This window comes from Tripterygium wilfordii, chromosome 19, assembly GCF_013401445.1.
Source record: "Tripterygium wilfordii isolate XIE 37 chromosome 19, ASM1340144v1, whole genome shotgun sequence".
Taxonomy (NCBI): domain Eukaryota; kingdom Viridiplantae; phylum Streptophyta; class Magnoliopsida; order Celastrales; family Celastraceae; genus Tripterygium; species Tripterygium wilfordii.
In genome coordinates this window covers 154510-174260 of record NC_052250.1, presented here as the reverse complement: position 1 = coordinate 174260, position 19751 = coordinate 154510, and the positions used below count along the sequence as shown (strand labels likewise).

Here is a 19751-nt window from a genome sequence, read left to right as displayed (position 1 = left end):
CATTTTTGCAATCATGGCAGGCAAACAAAGTCCACAAAGTCAGTTAAGAAAGTTGTTCTTGTCCCCTGGTTGGCTTCTTTTATATCAAAGATTACTGTGTTGATTATTATTATATAATAAAAGCAAAACAATAACAACTTTATATGCGCATTGTAATCCATCAAAGATCCAAACTTGTGGGATATGAACTCTGATAACAGAGCAGCAGAAGAAGAAAGAATTTACATGATCTGTATTAGATTAGATTATAATTTTACCATTCTCAATCCTTGTCAGAACAGAATATCACTAAAGATAACCAAGTCGATTTTGTATTAAGGAATAAAAGGAAGTACATAATCTATTCTATTCCAAATAAGTAGTTTCAAAAACAGGAGAAACTGATTTATTTAAGGTTATGGTCAGTCAGACGGCATTCCAAGTTTCTTATTAAATGTTTGTCCCTATCTTCCTTTTAATCTTTGGGGACTCCGATCTTTCGTTCAATTCCATTCCATCTAAAACACCCATTTTCCACTTGAGTTCCTAGGAAAAACAGAGGAAATTCACAACTATATAAGAACTCACTGCAATTTTCAATAATCTCCTTTCAGTTAAGCTAATCTTAGGAAATTAAAGCACAGAGAAACATACGAAGCATGCATTAGTTTGCAGAGGCTCTGCCGGAAAGGGTTCAATTCTTCAACTTTTGTTATGGTTTGAACAAGAGAAGTTAAAATTATAGAGAGAGAAGAAAAGATTATGAGATCCTAAAATTAGAAGGGTGATAATAGGGAGAATAACAGAGAGTGAACTGAAATGAGGTAAAGCCGGATGGCAAAGACCAGAAAGAGTTGGTTACAACATCTTTCACAGGTGTTAGGCAGCAATGACACCCCATCTTTAAACATAATAATTTCCCACTCCAAAAAAAGAAAAGAAAAAAGAACCATTTCCTGGAGTAAAAAAGAACGAAATGATCACCTGCATTTGAGTCTCTACTAGACCCCAACACCATAACCAATTGGTGAATTGCATGGTTAATTTTCATTGGTTATGGAGAAATGGGCCTACAATGGCCCATGTCAAAAACACACTAAATGAAATAATGAATAGTTAAATAGTAATCAAAGGCATAAGCTTTTTTCTGTGCTAATCGTTGATGCCTTGATGGTGAGCTGAGCTCATTTCATTCTCTCTCTCTGTTCCTATCTTCATTCTTTTATGCATTTTATGCATCTGCAAAGATTCCATCAATCTCCCGTCCACCACCATTCGATTACACAATCATCTCCTTTCCTTTTGGCCTTTACTTTTTAGATTTTTGAATTTGTGTATTATGTAAATATTATCGCTACTGCTATTATTATTATCTCTTTTTGTTGCTTCTCATAAGAAAACAAAACATCATCATATAATTTCCAGCTTGTACCGGAGGGGAAGAGAAGGGTGGAGAAGTGGGTCTCTGTTTTTCCATGAAATTCAGCTAACAAAGAGAAAATAACAGTCGGGTCGGGTCGGGCCGGGAATGATTTGATTGGTAGCTGCCGCTGGTGGGTCTTGTCGAAAGTTATCATCTTGGCCTTGACTCCACGATCAACCAGGTAATGATTTTTAATCATTCAGTTTCTCTTTTATCTTTCTGTAATTTCTGTGGCGGCATCATTCTTGAGGACCCATTCTTGACTTGTTTTGTCTCTCCAAAATTTGGGAAATTTCTCTCTCTCTCTCTCTGTTTTTTTTTTTTTTTTGTGTTCAATTTATTTTTCACATCTATAGCTTCCCTGCAAATTCAAGGTGCCCACAAAACCTCTCTTTCTTTTGTACGCATGTATAATTCATTATGATCTCTGCTCGATTTTGATTTCTCTAGTTTTGTGATTTTAGATCTTGATGGTAGTAATCTCTAAGCTGGGTTTCTAATTTCCTTTACAAAACATTGTTCATAGACAGAGACACTTTTGTCATCAACCCTTATAAGCCAAGTTTCATGTGCTCCTGGTTAATAATGAACTGATAACCAGAAATGGAAACGTTTGCGATTTCCCATGAGATGATTAGTCCCTTCTGTTTTTAGAACCTTGAAAATGTATGATTTGGTGAGTTGGTTTTGGAGGTTTCCGCTTTCTTTTTGTTTTGGTTTGCTTTTCTGGGTTTCCATGGTTTGGTTACATGTATGTGTTAGGTTTTATATATTATTTTGAAACTGATGCAACCCACTCTTTTTCAAATTTACCCTTCCCATTTAGGTTCATTCTGGTGTTAGCTGAGTTGAGTGTGTCTGTATCCTGTACTAATGCCATAATCAGTCATTTTCTTCATTCTTTTGCATAATCATTTGATAACCTGACACACAATGGTAACTTTGTTATAAACTCCTTTCTGGAAGCAGAGATTTCTTTTATTTCTCCTTTTCAGGAAAAATTCACCTCAAGTAAGCCTAAGATACAAGCAGCAAATCAAATATTGTTGTTTCTCCTGCATCTTCTCCTGAAGAAAATAACTTAAATGGTTTTTCAAGCTATATTCCATGATTATCCAGCCTTTCAGCAATTGAATAATTATTGTTTTTTTTCACAAATCTTTCAGGAACTGAACCTTTGAGCAACACCTTGTCATTGAACTGCCTTTGTCCTGATCTAAGATTTTGAAACTCATGACTGGGATTGATGATAGTGTTGCTATGATTGGAGATTGGGTTCCTCCAAGTCCAAGTCCGAGAGCATTTTTCTCAGCAGTATTGGGTGACGATATCAGCTCAAGATCGATCTTAGAATCTCCTGAAGAAAACAAAAGTGAGAGGCACTTCATGGGATCTCGGGAGCAGATGACGTTGGGAAATCCTGACAACAAGGATGCAACACTAAGCTATGATCAGATAACTCAGTTAGGTTCACTTTCTGAGCAGAAATCCTGTTTACGGGGAGGTCTTGTGGAAAGGATGGCAGCCAGAGCTGGTTTTAATGCTCCGAGGTTGAATACAGAAAACATTAGATCAACTGACCTTTCTCTGGATGTGGAAATTCGGTCTCCTTACTTGACCATACCCCCTGGTCTCAGTCCAACAACACTGCTGGATTCTCCAGTTTTTCTCTCAAACTCATTGGTAAGCTAAAAATACTAACAAGGTTTTGGGATAATGTGAGATTACTTTGTTGCATTTGAGAGCAATTATGTGGTGTCTCGTTATATTTGGAATATATAAGAAGATCGTGTCAATCAGTAAGGTATATGAGCAATTGCATGTCACAACTAAGAGCTAATTAGTGTTCAGCCAAAGCCGAAAAAGGTTGGCAATCTGAACCCAGAACACCAAAATGGTGGTGATCTCGCTACCAGTTAGTGTGTACTGTGTATTACCTATGGAAGCATTATCAATCAATGCTAATGCTTTCTGCTTTAATGAATTAGGTGTATGTGACATATTGGCCCAAAACGTGTACAGCATGCTGACGAAGGTCCTTTGCTGCCCCCCACCCCAGTGGACCCGGGGCATTCGTCACCTCAGGGTGTGAGGAATGAACGGGTTTGGGGCAGTTCCTTGTTTGTTTTTTCCAGGCACAAAGAAAAGAAGGCTCAAGGGCAGAAGCAAATTTATTTATTTAATTGATTGAACTTTAATACCTATATATATGAATGGTTGAAAATAAATTCATGAGATAATTAGACAATCTCTGGAAGACAATATTTAGTTCTTTGTAATTAATCTTACCGTTAGGCTGGAGCATTGTGTTCTAGAACTTTCTGGGCTGTATCAACTATTTCTTGCTTGTTCCAAGGTCATATTTGAGTACTGGAAATGCAACATGTTCGTAATTTGTGGTGGTAGTGTAAGAAGGCACAAAACATGCACATACGCTTTGACACGCATGGATGAATAAAGTGTTATTCTTCGTACTGTATGTGTAGATGTATGAACAAATATATTCTTGTCCTTAGTCGGATCTTATGAACAAGCTTCAAATAGCAAGCTGGATTGTAATCTCTTATTACCCCAACAGCTTAGGGTAAAAGCTTTGATGCCAATGATAAAAGTAAAGTGTTTTGTTGATAGTTACTTGACTAAAATTCGAACAACTTTTTCTTTGAAAGGTAATCTTGTTCTTACATGCACTAAATCCCACTTATTGCGACTTGTCTCACTGCAGGCACAGCCATCTCCAACAACTGGGAAATTCCCGTTTACTACGAATGGTAACAATAGGAGCTCTATAATGATTCCTGAGGCTGCTGATAAAAGTGAAGATAATTTCTTTGAGGACATGAATACATCATCATTTGCATTCAAGCCTCCTGCTGAATCGGGTTCCTCATTTTTCTTTGCTTCAATGAACAAAGTATGTGTCTACCATTGTGTTGTGTTTTTACCTTTTTTGTAAATTCTCTGTTGACATTGGAGGAATCTGAACAGGAAAAATAAAAGCACAATCGTAACCGTAGAAGTTAATATTCTTATGCCTAGTCCAGTCTTATGAACTCATCGTTGTCCCACCGATGACGACTATTAGAGACAAGTAACAGCAGTAGTTTACTTCTACAGCAAAGAGGGTTTTCATTCTTTGTTCTTATGCAAGCCTTCTGTCCAGGTACCTCCAGCTGCTCTTCGACAGCAATTTCCTAGCATCGACGTATCTGTTCATTCGGCAAATTCTCTTCAGTATCATGCTGGACCAGCCAAAGTCCAATCTCAGAATGGGAACAATGTCCATCTTCCGGCAGATTTGTCCAAGTTGTCATCTGAAAAAGATAACAGGGGTAACACATTGACAACTGATCGGAGGGTCTTTGATAATGTTGGTAGCAGTGTTGAGCATTCTCAACCGCTTGATGAGCAACAAGATGAAGGGGATCAGAGAGCCAGTGGAGATTCTGTGCTTGCAAGTAATGGTGGTGCCCCATCTGAGGATGGATATAACTGGAGAAAGTATGGACAGAAGCAAGTTAAAGGCAGTGAGTACCCACGAAGTTATTACAAGTGCACCCATCCAAATTGCCAGGTGAAGAAGAAAGTGGAACGATCCCATGAAGGCCACATAATGGAGATTATATACAAGGGATCCCACAACCACCCCAAACCTCCACCTAACCGTCGATCAGCCATTGGTTCATCCAATCCCCTCACGGACTTGCAACCGGAAGCCCATAATCAAAGTGGACCACAGAGTAATGCTGATAATGATCCAGTTTGGGCAAGTACACTAAGAGGAACCATCGGGGGTACTCCTGATTGGAGGCAGGACAATGTAGAGGTGACATCGGCATCCATTGGCCCTGAGTTTGGCAACCCATCTACTTCTTTGCAGGCTAAGAATGGAAACCACTTTGAATCAGGTGATGCTGTGGATACCTCATCTAGCTTTTCTAATGACGAGGATGAAGATGATCGTGGAACACATGGCAGTGTATCACTAGGTTATGATGGTGAAGGTGATGAATCCGAGTCAAAGAGAAGGTTACTACTCAATCTCTCTGTTACATGTGAATGATATGTAGCATCTAGGCTTCATTCCCACTAGAATGTTCTAATTTTGTTTGGCATCCCAGGAAAATTGAAACATATGCAACAGAAATGAGTGGACCCTCCAGAGCCATTCGTGAGCCAAGGGTCGTGGTCCAGACAACCAGCGAGGTGGATATCCTTGATGATGGTTATCGCTGGCGCAAGTATGGACAGAAAGTTGTGAAAGGAAATCCAAATCCTAGGTTATGACCTGCCATTAATTACAACGTTTTCTTCGATTATTTCATTTGTCAAATACATGCATGCAAAGCATAATTCGTAGCTATTTTGATATTGAAACTGATTTCTTATATATCTTTGCAGGAGTTACTACAAGTGTACTAATGCAGGCTGCACCGTAAGGAAGCATGTGGAGAGGGCTTCTCATGATCTTAAATCCGTGATCACCACATATGAAGGAAAGCACAATCATGATGTCCCTGCTGCTCGTAATAGTAGTCATGTCAATTCCGGAAACTCTAACTCTGTAGCTGCCCAAGCTGTTTCTGTTCAAGGACATGTACAACGGCCTGAGCCATCACAAGTTCACAACATGACAATGTTTGAGAAGCCTGCTTCACTTGGTTCATTTAGCATACCCAATAGGCCGCAGATGGGGACTTCTCATGGCTTCTCTTTTGCAATGAATCAACCAGGCCTGGCCAATCTGGGTATGGCTGGGTTGGGTCCTGGTCAATCGAAGTTACCTTTGCTGCCCGTCCACTCATATATGGCTCCACAACACCAAGTGAGTGACATGGGTTTCATGTTGCCAAAAGGAGAACCAAAAGTGGAACCTGTTTTGGATCCTGGTATGAACTTATCGACCACTCCAGCTTTATATCAGCAACTTATGAGTAGGTTGCCACTTGGCCCGCACATGTAATATCTTCATTGAAGTCTTAAACCAATTTTATGATTTCTCTTATTCTCGGGAAAAAGAATACAAGATTTGCTTTTCTGCATGTATATGGAAATGGGCATATCTCTGGTGATCCATTACATTCCTTGTGTGATTTATTTGTGGGAAATGACAATCCATTACATTCCTCGGTGGGTTCTAATTAAATTTTTTTTTTTTTTTTGAACCCCCTACTCGTTTGGGAGTTTATCTGCTGCTGAAAGTTAAAAAGGGTTGGAAGGTAATATTGCAGACAGCATACTAACATAGGAATCGGATGCCAGGCCCACCGGTGGCCTGAACTAGTAAATTAGGTAATGACAAGTGAAAGAACTCTCGTAAGGAATGAGGAATCTTATCCCAGAACATGCAAAAACTAACATAATCTGATCAGTAGGAGCCTTGCTCAATAATTTCTTTAATATACAGTATTGAGCTTGTCACGCTTATTTACAGTTCTAAGGTAGAGCACCTAGTCATGCATGTATCATGTATAATATTGTTATCCCGGCTAAGATAAAGCTGGTTGTTTGCTATTAAGAGTAAACTTTCCGCAGTAAGGAAAACAACGAGAGGCATTCAAGCGATTGATGGATCCTTTCCAGTATATAAACATCACATTTGGTTTGGATATTACCATGCATGCTAATTACAAAAACGATCCTCCATCCCTCTTGAAACATGGATTAAGTGAATTACATCGCCAAGTTATAATTCGTACTTCTCTTGTTTCCCACTCAGATTCCACATTTTCTAGATCTGTAACACTGTGAAAAGTAGGGCTTATCAAAATATGAATTTTAAGAAGAATTGGTTATATTCGAATTTCCAATCATTGTCTCTGAATGGTTGATATAGGAGCTGAAACAATTTCAAACATTGTGCGATTATCAAAAATTGCATTAATCCGACAGATGGGTAGCTCTGCTCTCTCAAAATTCTTAAGTAGCATTTGTTCATTTTGTCATTAACCTTTCCTTTTAAGTTAATAGAAGAGAAACGTACCTTTTAGTAATGGAGAGACCAAAGACCAATCAAAAGTCAAATTTTAAGAAAGGCTCTTGCTTTTGAATTAAAACAAAACAAAACAAAACAAAGAGTTACGGTCTTCAAATTGAGATAGGATTGAAATAATAATAAGCTTGCATCTTGAGAACGGAGAGAGAAAAGAGAGAGACGAAGAGGTAACAATGGAATTTGAGAAACATATAGTTAGAGATAGAGAAATCAGAAATGCGTAGCCAATTAAAGCCTACTACATTTGGAGAGAAGTTTTACTTAAAAGGATCTATCATGACATGATATATAAAGTGTCTAGTCGTTAGTCCACTAACGTACGTGAAATAAAGAATGTTGAGAAGTACACGAAATGAGTAATTAAAATTGAACCATACCAAGAGATGAAGAAGATGTCTTATATATACGTATCTATTATTTGCAAGTATCTCATGCATGCATGCAAGTTTTCGAATCCATGCAACTTGAACATCTTCTTAACGTTGCTCTCCTGTAACCAGAACCGGCAGCAGAGGAGACCCGGAGGGGTAATATGTCACTACAAGGGGAGGAAAAACATGATTTCTTTTTTATTCCCGAGTGAGTGGCAAGGTAAATACACCAATACTCGCCAAGTTTGAAGAAAGGTAGAGAGATTTTGTCGTGTAGGCGAACACCAAAACTGACATTTCACTACCATAAAAATCTAAGAATAAAGAAACGATAAGAAATGAGAGGGGTTGGGAGGGTGGGGTAGGGTAGGTACAGGATAGGACAGATTTGTATTTGTATTTGTATTTGTATTTATATGGAAAGCAAAGAGAGAGAAGAAGAAAACCACACACCACACACACTCAAAATACTCATTTACACTCATAAGCTCCATCTCTCTCTCTCTCTCTCTCTACTTTGCAAAAGAGTATATTCACATTCACATTTTGGACTGGGGAGGTGAATCGTGGGTGATTAAAACCTGCTTTTTTGTGGGGAGAGAACCAGATGCCCTCTTTTTGATGTGTGAGTGGGTGGTGTGCCTGTTTGTTTTTCTCTCCCAAAAATAAAACTCTCTATTTTACTCTACAGTTCCTCCTCTCTTACTCCTTTACACCCCATTTTTCTCCTGAAAACCCTGGAGATAAAAGGAAACAAGGTTTGTGATTTTCGTATGCAGTGATCCGAGTCCTCTCTGTTTTCCTATTTTTTGTTCAAAGACCCTTCATTTTCTTTTTCTTGTTTATGGTTTTTGAAAGATTTCATGATCTATTTCTTGTACTGTTCTGAGCTTCTGGGTGCCTAGAATCTTTCAAAATTGTAAGGGGGTCTTCTTGTGTTTTTTTCCCCTCAGGAAGACTTTGAGTTTGTTCTATATCATTCACGCTCAGTTCAGCTGTTCGCTATTCCGTGACCAAGATTTGGCCTTCTCGATCTGCTTTACTGAGCTGTTCTTGAAAGAGACACTTTTTTGCTTTGATTTTGAGTTTTCTTTCCTTTCTATTTGGTGGTCTTCTTTTCCCTTTTGCATCGATTGCTGGCTGGCTCACACTTCTTTCTCATCATTTGAATATCTCTTCATTAACTTTTGCCTTTCATCTCCGCCGAATCATTGAATTTTCATTTTCTAGATTGAATTGTGGGAGGATGTTGCTGTATGTGTGGGGTGGCCTTGGAGTCTCAATTGGGTTCTCCACATAAAATAACGCTCCCCAAGCTTTTTCAATGCTCGCAACATCGTCTTTATTTGTGGGTTTTGTTCTTTTGCTTATTTTGTGCTTTGCTTGATCAATCAAAACGTAGATGGCTTCAGTTTCACTCATCCCTATCACATAAAATAACAATCTTGGGAATTATAGAATCCCCTAATTTTCCGTGTTCTCCTGGGTCTTTCTTAGAACTGTTGATCTCATGCTGTTGCTTATGTATCTTGCAGGGTGATGGATGAAGATTCGAGTTGGGTTTCTTTGATCTTATAATACCTTGTTGTTGCTGCTATATATAGATATAGTGGTGGGGTTTGTAGCAGAGAGGGAAAAGCTTGTGAGAGATAGAGAGGCCTGTTGTTGTTATATATGCTGAAGGCTAAGAAGATAAGGCCCAGTGGAAGAGAGAGTAGTAGTAGTCGAAGTAGAGCTTGTGACTGTTTCAAAAACAGCACAAAAAGAGAGAAGCTTTGCATCAGATGTTATCCGTTGAAAACCCTCCACCAGATCCTTCATGTTCTTGCCAAATTCCTCATCTGAAAAGTTCGAGTGATGAGAGGGAAGCTTCTCATTTTCCCTTGCCAGAGGTAGATCTGCCTAAGCCACCACCACCACCCGTTAATGATCGTACCCCACTTTCTAATTTCTCTATAAGGTAACATGTCTCTTGCTTAATTTTCTTTTCTTTCCGTTGAGGATAGATATGCAGAGTGATTCACACCACACCCATCCATCTTGTTCCTTTTTTCGGTGTTTGGGAATTTTCTGGGTTTTGATTTGTGTATCTTCCTGGGTTTTGATTTGTGTTTTCAAGAATATATTTAGTCAGTATTTACTTGATTGTTGATTGTGATTTCATGTTGCTTTGTACAATCTATCATTCAATCTGAAGTGGTTTTAACCGTATCCTACAACAGACTCACTGACTTTTCCTCAGTTAGCTAGATTGTGGAATCTTGTTTCACTTGGTATTGGGTCTCTCTTTGGCTGTTTTTCTCTACTGTCGATAGTGCTGCTTAGCCAATCACATGATTCATGTCTTCTCTTCCATGACTTTCATATATATATGACGCCAAGACATGCTTTTCAGGCTCACTGAATTTTGATCTATGATAAATGCTGTTATTTTAGTTTATCATGGCTCATATGTTAATTTGTACTGCAGGGATTATGTTTTTACTGCCCGGAGCAAGGATATCAAGACCAACTGGCCTTTTTCTCTGAAGAGTTTGCAACTTTGTTTCAAACATGGAACCAAGGATGTATTGCCACCATTTCAATCAACTGACAAGGTGGGGAATCAATCATTAAAGAGATGCATGGTTGAAACTAGTGGTTCGTCTGATAAGCAAAAGATTAGGAACTTTGCTGGAGAAAGGTGTTGGGAGGACAATCACGTGGTGATAGACTCTTCTAGTAATGCTGGATTGAACGGTCAGATAGAAGAAGCTTGTGCGGCTGCAAGTTTGTGTAGATCTGGGGGAGAAAATGATTTCCAATCAACAAGTGTTTCTCAATCTGAAATAGAGTCAGCTCCTATTAACAGACCATTGAGTTCATTGTTCGAAACTGATACTTTGTTGGACTCCCCAGCTGAAGTTGAGGTTGTTGGTCCTCCAGTTAAGCGCAAGGGTGAAAACCATACTCAACCAGTGAAGAAGAAGTGCAGATTGATAGTGAAATTTGGTGCCAATTCTGATCGCAGTTCCATTGAAGATATCAGCTCTAGCTTAACCACTGTACCAGAAACAATGGCTTCTAAAGTTTGCCCTGTTTGCAAAACATTTTCATCTTCTTCAAACACGACCTTGAATGCTCACATTGATCAGTGCCTTTCTGAAGAGCCAACCCCCAAGTGGACATTGGATTCTAAGCTAACGAAGCATAGAATCAAGCCAAGGAGGATGAGACTTATGGATGATATTTATGCAATGGCGCCTCATTGTACGTTGGAAGAGCTTGACAGAAGAAATGGCACAAGGTGGGCTATATCTTCAGGTTTGCCTGCTCAGGAAACTGAGAAGCTCGAGAGAAAAACTGAAGGGAAAAAACAAAGGGTGTCATCGGTTCATCCTGAGGATGTTGGTCCCGTTTATATCGATGCCAATGGCACCAAGCTTCGAATTTTGTCAAAATCTAATGATATACCTTCTTCCTTCTCAAAATTAGAGGCAAATTCTGGACCAAGGAAATCTTTGAAGAGTCGTAAAGGAAGCAAGTTGCTTTCAATGAAAAACAAGCTCCATGCACAGAAACATCTCAAGTATCTGAAACATGCTCCTGAAAGCAAAAAATATTTCTCCCACAAGGCCGATGGTTCTCAGGTAAAGGTTTGGCTTGCTCCCTATACACATCTTTTCATTCCTACCTACTGCTGGCTTTTTGAATAATAAGATTAAGCAAATATCTTGTAGTACAGTAGCTGATTTACGTGGTCTATTTTAACGCCACTACAAGCATCCATATTAACCCTTAATTACCAGCATGCGCTCTCTGATTAGTTCTTTCATTGGTGATCAGTTTCACTATGATTCCTGACTATCCACATTATGCTAGAGAAATATTCTAGTTCTTTCTGTCAAACATGTATTTGTTTCTTGTATGCTGCACTTGCATGTATGTCAAGTCCTCTATGATCTCTTAGCTGTGAACTGGTACCGTGAGAATTCAATGATGTAAATTTGGTAACTACTGTCATGCAGATTCGTGGGAATCAGAAACAGTGTCTTGGAGTGAAAATAAGCTGTGGGGAAGAACAACTAATGATGAAGCAATTCAAACCCATTGATGCTGGGAGTCTAACGCAATGGATGTGTTCCAAGCGAAGAGGTTTTACAAAGAAACCTGATGATCAAGACAGCAACCATCCTTCAAGATGGAAAAGGCGTGTTGCCGAGGATTTTCCAGCTGAGGATTGTTACCAGTCTCTAGGTGATTCTTCTGCAGAGAAGAATTATGTGTATAAATTTACAAATCTGACCGAGGATCCAGTTGCTTCTCCTCAAACCAATTTGGGAATGGAGAAACTATTTTATGAAGCTTCTGTTAGTGGCACTGGCAATAGAGAGCAGTCTTCTGGAAGGACAATGGTGGGAAGTCCCTTAATTGGATATGTGGAGAGGACGTTATCTCCCATTAAAGAAAACTCGAATAAGTTCAGCAAGGAAGCCACCACTTTACATGATAACTTCATGTTAAGCTCTGCAGGAAATCATATATCTTCACTGAGCAAGAAGTCAACAGATTCCAACGCTGGTCCACACAATATTTCTGGTGTTGGTTCAGTTGCTATCACGAAATCATACAGGAGTGGTCAAGCAGTTGTTCCTAAACTTTTGAGGTTATCCTCCGGCAAGGAAGATGCCTTGTCTGTGAGCAGCCAGCACCCTCCCAGTGAATTTCCATCTGGCACAATTAAGAAAGGTTCTGCCCATAAGAAATCGCAGGCACATTTACTGGCAGGAGTAGACAAAAAGGTACTGACTTGGCATTCAAAGCCAGGTTATAGTGGAAATCAAGCTGAACAGCTCACAAAAGAAGTGTCTCAGGGGAGAAGGGCTGTACTGGAACTTCGACAACTTAGAGAGGCAATGGGAAATTCTCAAAGAAAAAAAGCCATGGCACTGAATAGCTCAAGATCCACATCTCATGCTCTTGGTCATGCTGAAGGGGTACACATGGATGGTTCTGTTAAAGTTGGTAAAGAAGTTGTAAGAGTTGTTGGTCTCGAATCTGGTAGAGATGAGACTGGGATCCATGAGGACACTATCATTGAACCATCATCCTTGGTAGTTGATGTGGGAAGTGTTGCTAAATCTCTAGATAAAGAACGTGACAAGAACGCCAACTACATTTCTCACCATTGCACTGATGGTTATGAGGGCCTTTTACATGGGGCTGAAGCACCAAGTAGTCTGAACGAGCCATGTTACGAGAACAAACAAGTGATGTATTTTGCTGAAGAAGTGGCAAATGGCATGATTGGACCAAATGATCGTTTGGGGGCAGAAATAGATGTTGAGCAACATAACTATTTTCCTGAGGTTGATCCAATACCTATACCAGGACCACCAGGATCATTTTTGCCGAGCCCTAGAGGTGTGGGATCAGAAGATTTTCAAGCAAACTCATCATTAACCACAAATCAGGTCCAGTCTCCTCAAGATCAGCGTGACTTGCTTCATGGAGATTCATCAGATTCCCCTCTATCTGCTGCATCTACCGTCTGTGACACCGTTGCAGGCATATCTGACTATAAGTATCCTGAAGCGTCATCATTGGTAGGGCCTTATGCAGTTCACGATAACCATAGGTCAGGCTCCACGCACTCTAGCATAAAACCTTCTGTTGAAAATTTTGTTGCACTCTCACTGATCTCAAGGACTGGAGCTTACAATGAGAAGTGTCTTAAATTGAACAAGGCTTCAATTGAAAGAGGCTCTTTTGGTTTTAAAAGGGACGATCTACCCTGCTATTGCCAAAGGAATGAGAGACTTAGTCAGGGCATTGCTTTAAATTATCAGGAATCGGAACCATTAAGGCGTAGGAAAATAGCCTCAGTTACTATGCCTACCATGGGAAAGCAAATGGGCTACAATTTCAACACAAGACCCACTAATTTGGATGTGAGGTTTCCTCCGAGTAGTTGCACAGGGTCTGAAAAAGCAGTTTGCCCCTTATTTAAATCCATGGCAGGCTCTATGTCTTCAACGAACTCACCAGATGCAGGTGTGAAATTTTCAGCTCATGATGACCGTAATTCTACTAGTGCATCAGCTGCTTCTAATCCTGTGCTGAGGCTGATGGGAAAGAACTTAATGGTGATCAACAAAGAAGAAGATGCATCTAGGCCACATGGGCAGTCTGAACAACTTGCCCTTAACGACCATGTCGCCTCTCAGTTTCCTGCAATTTCGAGAAGCTCTACTGTCAGAGTAGAATATCAAGAGGGTCAATCATTTCATAGTATGGTCCCTCAAGCATCTTTGATAATTGGTCAAGATCATCATAGCACAGTGGGGCAATGGTCAGCTTTTAGAAGTCACTGTGATTTGAAGTCAAAACAAGAATCTGAAAGAGTGGAAGCTCATATTTGTCTAGACCCATACATGGGTGGCAGGTTCGGTAAGTCATCGAAGCCTCCAATGCATGAAGGGGATCCACCAAACCGACTGGCTAATCAGAAGAACAGATTGGTAAATAAAGCGAGTTTAGTGTTAGATATGGAGAGAGGTAGCAGAACTGTTGATCAGGAATGCAAGCATGCAGATCCATCTGCTAATCACATGAAAGAAATTGTCGTAATTGATGATGCTCCTGAAGGTGAATGCTCTACCGTGAATGTTGTGAAATACTCTGAAGACTGGAGGGGAAGGCAAGTGGTTTTTTCGGGCAAGTCAAATGCAGCAGCTTCTCCTTATAATTCGAGACGTTTGAGTACTCCACCTCGTTATCAGGCACGAGAGCTTCCTCTCCCTGACGATCGGTCAGTGCAGCATAATCCCAACTTTCATGCTGCAACCACCTCAAGGCTAGGTGTTGGACCTGGTGCTGTTAGGTGGAGTAGTTGTATCAAAGAAGGTTCGAGTGTGCTGCCACCAGGTGTTTTGATGGGTCAATCTTCATCGACAGTTCCACTGAGATCTGTGCTCTGTTATTCTCCAAGCTTTTGATTGCTGCTAAATAATGGTGGTTAGAGCAAGGGAAGCCACCATGAGTTGAGCCGTAGAGATGCTGGAAATTGACTAGTTTGCATGTACTTGTATTATTTCATGTCAGGCCCGTTTAATTTAGTAATGCAGTTTTTAGGGGTCTGGCTATGCAACGGAACCTTAAAAAGATTTTGGATAAACTTGTTTATGTGTGACAAATCTCTGAATAATAAGTTAAATGAGGAACCTTGACGGAAGTCGATGAAAGTTTATAGAATATAATAATAGAGTTTATGGTAAATGCTAAAGAAAAGATTGAACATTATTTGCACTTTGTTTTTTATTAAATACACTCTATTAACCCGTTAAAGACACATTAAAATGGGATGTACTTAATAAAAAATGGGTTGTAAATCATATAGGGTTTAGGGTTGTAAATCATATAGGGTTGTAAATCATATAAAACTCTCCAGGCAACGGCACCGCATAAGCGTGTGTTTGCAGCTGTAGACTGTAGTGCTATATTTATGGCTTACTTTTGACTTTTGAGGTTCAACCATGCCTAAACAGGCAGAAACCAAAATCATATATGGCTTACCAAAGATTAACGGGCGTTATTTTGAATCTACAAGTGGTAGTTCATGACTTTAATGTTTCTAAAAATCATCAAGATATTGAGAGCTATATTTCTAGGCCATCGCAGCCTCTGATAACATTAACGCAGACAAAACTGAGCAAACCCAAGCGTGGCGGGGATTTGTTTTGTTCCAAAGACAGAGAGAAACATAATAAACAGCAACATCCATAATCAAATCTTGCTTCTCATCCTCACTAACTTTGCCAGTGTTTCTTGCGCGGCCAAGGTTTGTGCATGGTTATGCCCCAGCATTACAGTTCGTATACTAATACATGTTCTGCAAAGCTCTTCACCACTGTCAAAATGTCCACCTCTAAGGAGTAGCTTCGCTCTCGACTCGAGCAAGCTAGCCTTCAGCAAAGTCACATCTTGCCACACAAACTCATCCACCTTTTGGTTACCCTGCAACTTCTTGGTCTTCCAACATAAGGAGCCGTGGCACCAGTCTTGTATTTGAGTCACAAACGACTTCTCTACTTCCTCCAGCACATTAGTGCACACTTTCAGCAGCTCTAGTGCTGAGTTGCACCTTGAGAAGGTCGTGAAAGACCTAATTGCCATAGGGAGTGCTGTCTTCCTTATGTAGAGAACCATATCCATCGCCTTCAGCTGCACAATTGGGGGTTCGGATTTGAATCCGAATACAAGAAATGCAGAAGCCCAAAGATGTTCTGAGTGAACAAATGCATTCCCAATTTTCCTAACACTTTGAACTGTGGCTTTAGCTGCCAATAAATTCTCCTTTCTCCTCGCAACCAATTGAGTTATTGGGAGGAATTGGATCCAACATCCAGGCTGCCTATTGGCTCTCCGTGCTAGTCCTAGTTTGACTAGAAGAAGAGCTGAATCTTCTTCACTTTGGGGTGCTAAACCACAACCACCACAGCAACCAAATACAAATTTTAGGCATCTAGTCCACCTCCTGAGTCGATCCCCAGCAGCAGGAACATTCTTAGCAGCAGTAGCCAGCAAAGCCGCTGAAATGGGAGCTGGGGCAAACCAGGCACCAACAAGAAGCATTCTTGAGGCAATAACGTTCCTGCTCTCGTTAGTTTGCTGCAAGATTGCCAAGCAAAAACGTAGAATTTTCATTAGGAAAGGATTGTTTTTGCAATATTGTTCGTCGGTGATGCTCAAGTATGAGCAAATAGAACCATCTTCAAGTGGTACTTGGTTCACTGCCTCAAATAGTGCAGATGGAGTAATTCCAAGCTCAGAAAGCAGAGATCCAATCACCCACAAACCAAAGCTCAATCTTCCCAATTTCTCGTCGAACTTAGCTAGGAACTCAAACTCTTCAGCTGGATAGTCTTTCTTCCTTCTTCCTCTCATTAAAACCATTGCCTCGGATAACGGCAAGGGCAGGAGCTGCATTATGTCGAAATTCATCACTTTCGTCAGCCTAGTTGTGATGATTACATGAGACCCTCCAGTATTTCTTGGAATCAAATCATGCAAATCTTTCCCTTCCCACCATTCCTTCTCTGTCTCGAGATTGTCGAGAATCAATAGGTAAGGCATTTCGCGAAATACTTCTCTTTTCACTCGCGTGAATGCTTCAAATTCTTGCTCTTCAAAGCTGCGAATCCTCCCTCTTTCCTTCTCAGCATCTGCACTCACATCCAACCCCAGATTGAGTGAAAGATTCAATATGTTCTGCCTGAAGTATCTGGCCTCTCCTCCAACCCACAACACCATCTTGTATCTTTGAGAGTACCTGTAAGCATATTCCAGTGCAAGCTCTGTCTTGCCTATGCCGGCAACCCCGGTTATGCAAATCACACTGCTGCCGCTTAAGTTCTTGTGGTTCCCACTTTTCGATTTCTTGTATTTCAATCTCTTCAAGTTCAATGAATTTCTCCCCACAACTGGTTCAACCCAAGCCTCTAAATTGGGCTCTTTGCACTTCCCCAACTCCAAATTAATATATCTCCCTCCGCCAGTCATGGTGCTCGATTCACTTTCTTCATCCGCCAGCCCTTCAGATTGCCCGCTGGCTTCGCCCTTGATGGTTGGCAAAGAATAATTCTGCTCACAACAATCCTCAAATCCAAAAAAAGCACTCTCAATCTCCATAATCTCTTTTTCTCTTCCTACGAAAAACCTGTTTCTTGGGAAGGGGAGCTCCTCAAATCCTTCAACATCCTTCTCAGCCACACTCTTCCGTCCAAGCTTCACTCGCAGAATCCCTGAAGCTTTGGTTACACAGCTTCTCCAGTTGCCCTCATTGGCTTCCAACTTGTATTCATCACACTTGATTAGTCCATCAACTGCTTCTCTGCAATCTTTACTGATTGAACTGCAGTCAAGTAAACTCATGATGCCACTTGGCCCTGTGCCAAAGAAGAGAGGAATCAAGTTCTTCTTTTGAGCAAAAAACCTAATCTCTTCCATACTTAGATGATTAAGAAAGCTACAATTGGAGACCACAATCACTCCATATGTCACCGAGCAGATAACCCTGTCAGCAATCTCATGGCTCTGGCTATCTGAGTACTTGGCCCTATCTGCTACAAAGCAAGCAATTCCTTGAAGCTCCAGCTCCGATTTAAGCCACTTGCAGAAACGCACCAGATTAGGATTCTGGCCATGGAATCCAATGAATACATCACAGCTTCTGAGTTTGGCATTGGATGCAGGAGAAACTGGGACTTTGGTGAAGGAAATCCGAGGGACGGGAAATGAGAAGGAGATTCTTGGAGGAGCGGGATCTTGAGCTGGCACACAAGTCACAAATTTGAGCCTTGTATCAGCTGGGTCGTCAGAGTATTCGTACTGGTCTGATGGGGGAGTGTATGAACTGCTTGGAATGTCATCAGATTGCGAGGCTCGGTACGAGACTGGTGGTGAAGGTGAAGGATGGGTGGCTGGAGTTGGGTTCTCTGATGGGGTTTCCGGTTGCGCTTGGGGTTTTGGGGTGACGGCTCTTGGGGATATATATGGGGACTGCAGAGCTGAGACAAATGCTGATGATGGGGGTGATACAAGAGAAGGGGAGTTGTATGGGGAAGATTCAACTGACTTGTGTAGGATTAAAGAAGACAAATCTGAACTTGAAGCAATAGAAGTTGAGATTTCTTTACCAGGTCTGTTGCAGGAATTTGAAATCTTGATGGTGAGACCACTTGGGGCATCTTCATCCATGGCCATATACTGAAAGCTGATGCCTCAATCAGTTCTCTTCAGGCAAATTAAAGCTGAAGACTTTAGTGTGCTGTACCTGCCCTCTCTCTTGGATTGTACTTGAATATTGTCACAGGCTTGGAGGTGATAAAGGCCCTCCATTATATGCATCACAGACCTTTGCAAGAACCATTTTTGGCAGAAATGAAGAGCTCTCTCTCTCAGACGTTCACACAAACACAACTGGGTTGGATTCTATGCTTCCATTTCTTCTGACAGATGCCATTAGTATCTCTGACCAAAAACTATTGCCAGAAGATGAATGCAACAGTGATGCTAATCGAGTAGATATCTGCATGTGATTGCACATCAGTTCATTTGTGGGCCTCTCTTCACTGGTCAGAGCTACACTTATCGTCTTAATCCTCCAAGAGTAGTAGATTTGACCAAAACCGCCATTCTTGTTAACTTTAATCTTCTGAAACAATACAGATTATGCAAATGAAGAATCCAATTGAAGCTTCCAGAAACAAGATTGAAATAGTGAATAGCAATTATTGTATTACATAAAAAGAAGTAAAAGTTGACTAAATCATTGAAAACACATCAGGAAACAACCAAAAGTTGGAGCAAAAAACAGCTCTAGAACATGATTCAATTTAATTTACCTTGGCTTAATTTGTATCATCATCTGAGTTAAAAAAGGAGAGAGAGCCCCTCACTTTACTGCAACCTAAAGACCCATCTCTTTCTCTCTCAAGAAAACAAACTGTAGAGATGAAGGGAATCTCATGTATGGGCTGGATCTATAAGTGTTTGAACATATAATACTAAATAATTGCTTAAAACAAGCTAAAGAGGATTAACGGTGCTGCAATGAATAGCATTGTTTATTAAATTGTTTAACTGGTTTGCATTGGGGTTTGTTTATTTCTTTTTGTTTTTATGTTTTGTAACATTATAATCTATGTGTATTCTGTAGGTAACATGGGCTGTTCTCACTTATCATACAAGCCAAAGTTTAGTCAGAAATAACTAAAGAGATGAAAAGGCATTGGGAGAGGAACCAAAGCACTGCACAAATGACAAAACCATGTTCATGGCGGTGTTTAAATAAGTTTAATAGTAGTAGTAGAAAGATTTCAACTTTCAAGTTGGGTTTTGAATCACGAAAGAAAGAAATCAATAATATGATCTCCTCCTCTATATGATATTTTTTAAAGGCAGGCAGGTTCCCTCTGTCATCTGACACAGTTTGAAGCTATTT

General features: G+C 40.4%; 3 protein-coding genes across 7 annotated transcripts; 2 read left to right on the top strand and 1 right to left on the bottom strand.

Annotated features, from left to right (window-relative positions):
- The first annotated feature begins 1149 nt into the window (after positions 1-1149).
- LOC119985027 (probable WRKY transcription factor 2) lies at positions 1150-6483 on the top strand. Of its 3 annotated transcripts, none has more exons than XM_038829180.1 (6): positions 1150-1583; positions 2569-3085; positions 4128-4316; positions 4566-5431; positions 5524-5682; positions 5804-6483. In XM_038829180.1, the coding sequence occupies exons 2-6, from the start codon at positions 2636-2638 to the stop codon at positions 6363-6365; spliced, it is 2226 nt and encodes a 741-aa protein (XP_038685108.1). In that variant the 5' UTR covers positions 1150-1583; positions 2569-2635; the 3' UTR covers positions 6366-6483. The 3 variants fall into 3 exon arrangements, with proteins under 3 accessions (XP_038685108.1, XP_038685110.1, XP_038685109.1); XM_038829182.1 differs by lacking the exon at positions 1150-1583 and adding an exon at positions 1626-1776; XM_038829181.1 differs by lacking the exon at positions 1150-1583 and adding an exon at positions 2062-2078.
- A 1789-nt stretch (positions 6484-8272) lies between these two features.
- LOC119985912 lies at positions 8273-15003 on the top strand. Of its 3 annotated transcripts, none has more exons than XM_038830381.1 (4): positions 8273-8526; positions 9304-9728; positions 10239-11403; positions 11776-15003. In XM_038830381.1, the coding sequence occupies exons 2-4, from the start codon at positions 9553-9555 to the stop codon at positions 14743-14745; spliced, it is 4311 nt and encodes a 1436-aa protein (XP_038686309.1). In that variant the 5' UTR covers positions 8273-8526; positions 9304-9552; the 3' UTR covers positions 14746-15003. The 3 variants fall into 3 exon arrangements, with proteins under 3 accessions (XP_038686309.1, XP_038686311.1, XP_038686310.1); XM_038830383.1 differs by having other exon boundaries at positions 8274-8526; positions 10239-11397; XM_038830382.1 differs by lacking the exon at positions 8273-8526 and adding an exon at positions 8953-9116.
- A 427-nt stretch (positions 15004-15430) lies between these two features.
- LOC119985364 lies at positions 15431-18990 on the bottom strand. The gene has a single exon (XM_038829646.1). The coding sequence runs from the start codon at positions 18509-18511 to the stop codon at positions 15533-15535; it is 2979 nt and encodes a 992-aa protein (XP_038685574.1). The 5' UTR covers positions 18512-18990; the 3' UTR covers positions 15431-15532.
- Positions 18991-19751: the final 761 nt, after the last annotated feature.

Bases quoted from the DNA above. Each gene is read 5' to 3' on its own strand.
- LOC119985027 (XM_038829180.1), top strand. From the start codon at position 2,636: ATGACTGGGATTGATGATAGTGTTGCTATGATTGGAGATTGGGTTCCT. The intron at 5,432-5,523 runs GTTACTACTCAA...TTGGCATCCCAG, and splicing joins GAATCCGAGTCAAAGAGAAG to GAAAATTGAAACATATGCAA. The intron at 5,683-5,803 runs GTTATGACCTGC...ATATCTTTGCAG, and splicing joins AAAGGAAATCCAAATCCTAG to GAGTTACTACAAGTGTACTA.
- LOC119985912 (XM_038830381.1), top strand. From the start codon at position 9,553: ATGTTATCCGTTGAAAACCCTCCACCAGATCCTTCATGTTCTTGCCAA. The intron at 9,729-10,238 runs GTAACATGTCTC...TTTGTACTGCAG, and splicing joins CTTTCTAATTTCTCTATAAG to GGATTATGTTTTTACTGCCC. The intron at 11,404-11,775 runs GTTTGGCTTGCT...ACTGTCATGCAG, and splicing joins CCGATGGTTCTCAGGTAAAG to ATTCGTGGGAATCAGAAACA.
- LOC119985364 (XM_038829646.1), bottom strand. From the start codon at position 18,511: ATGGCCATGGATGAAGATGCCCCAAGTGGTCTCACCATCAAGATTTCA.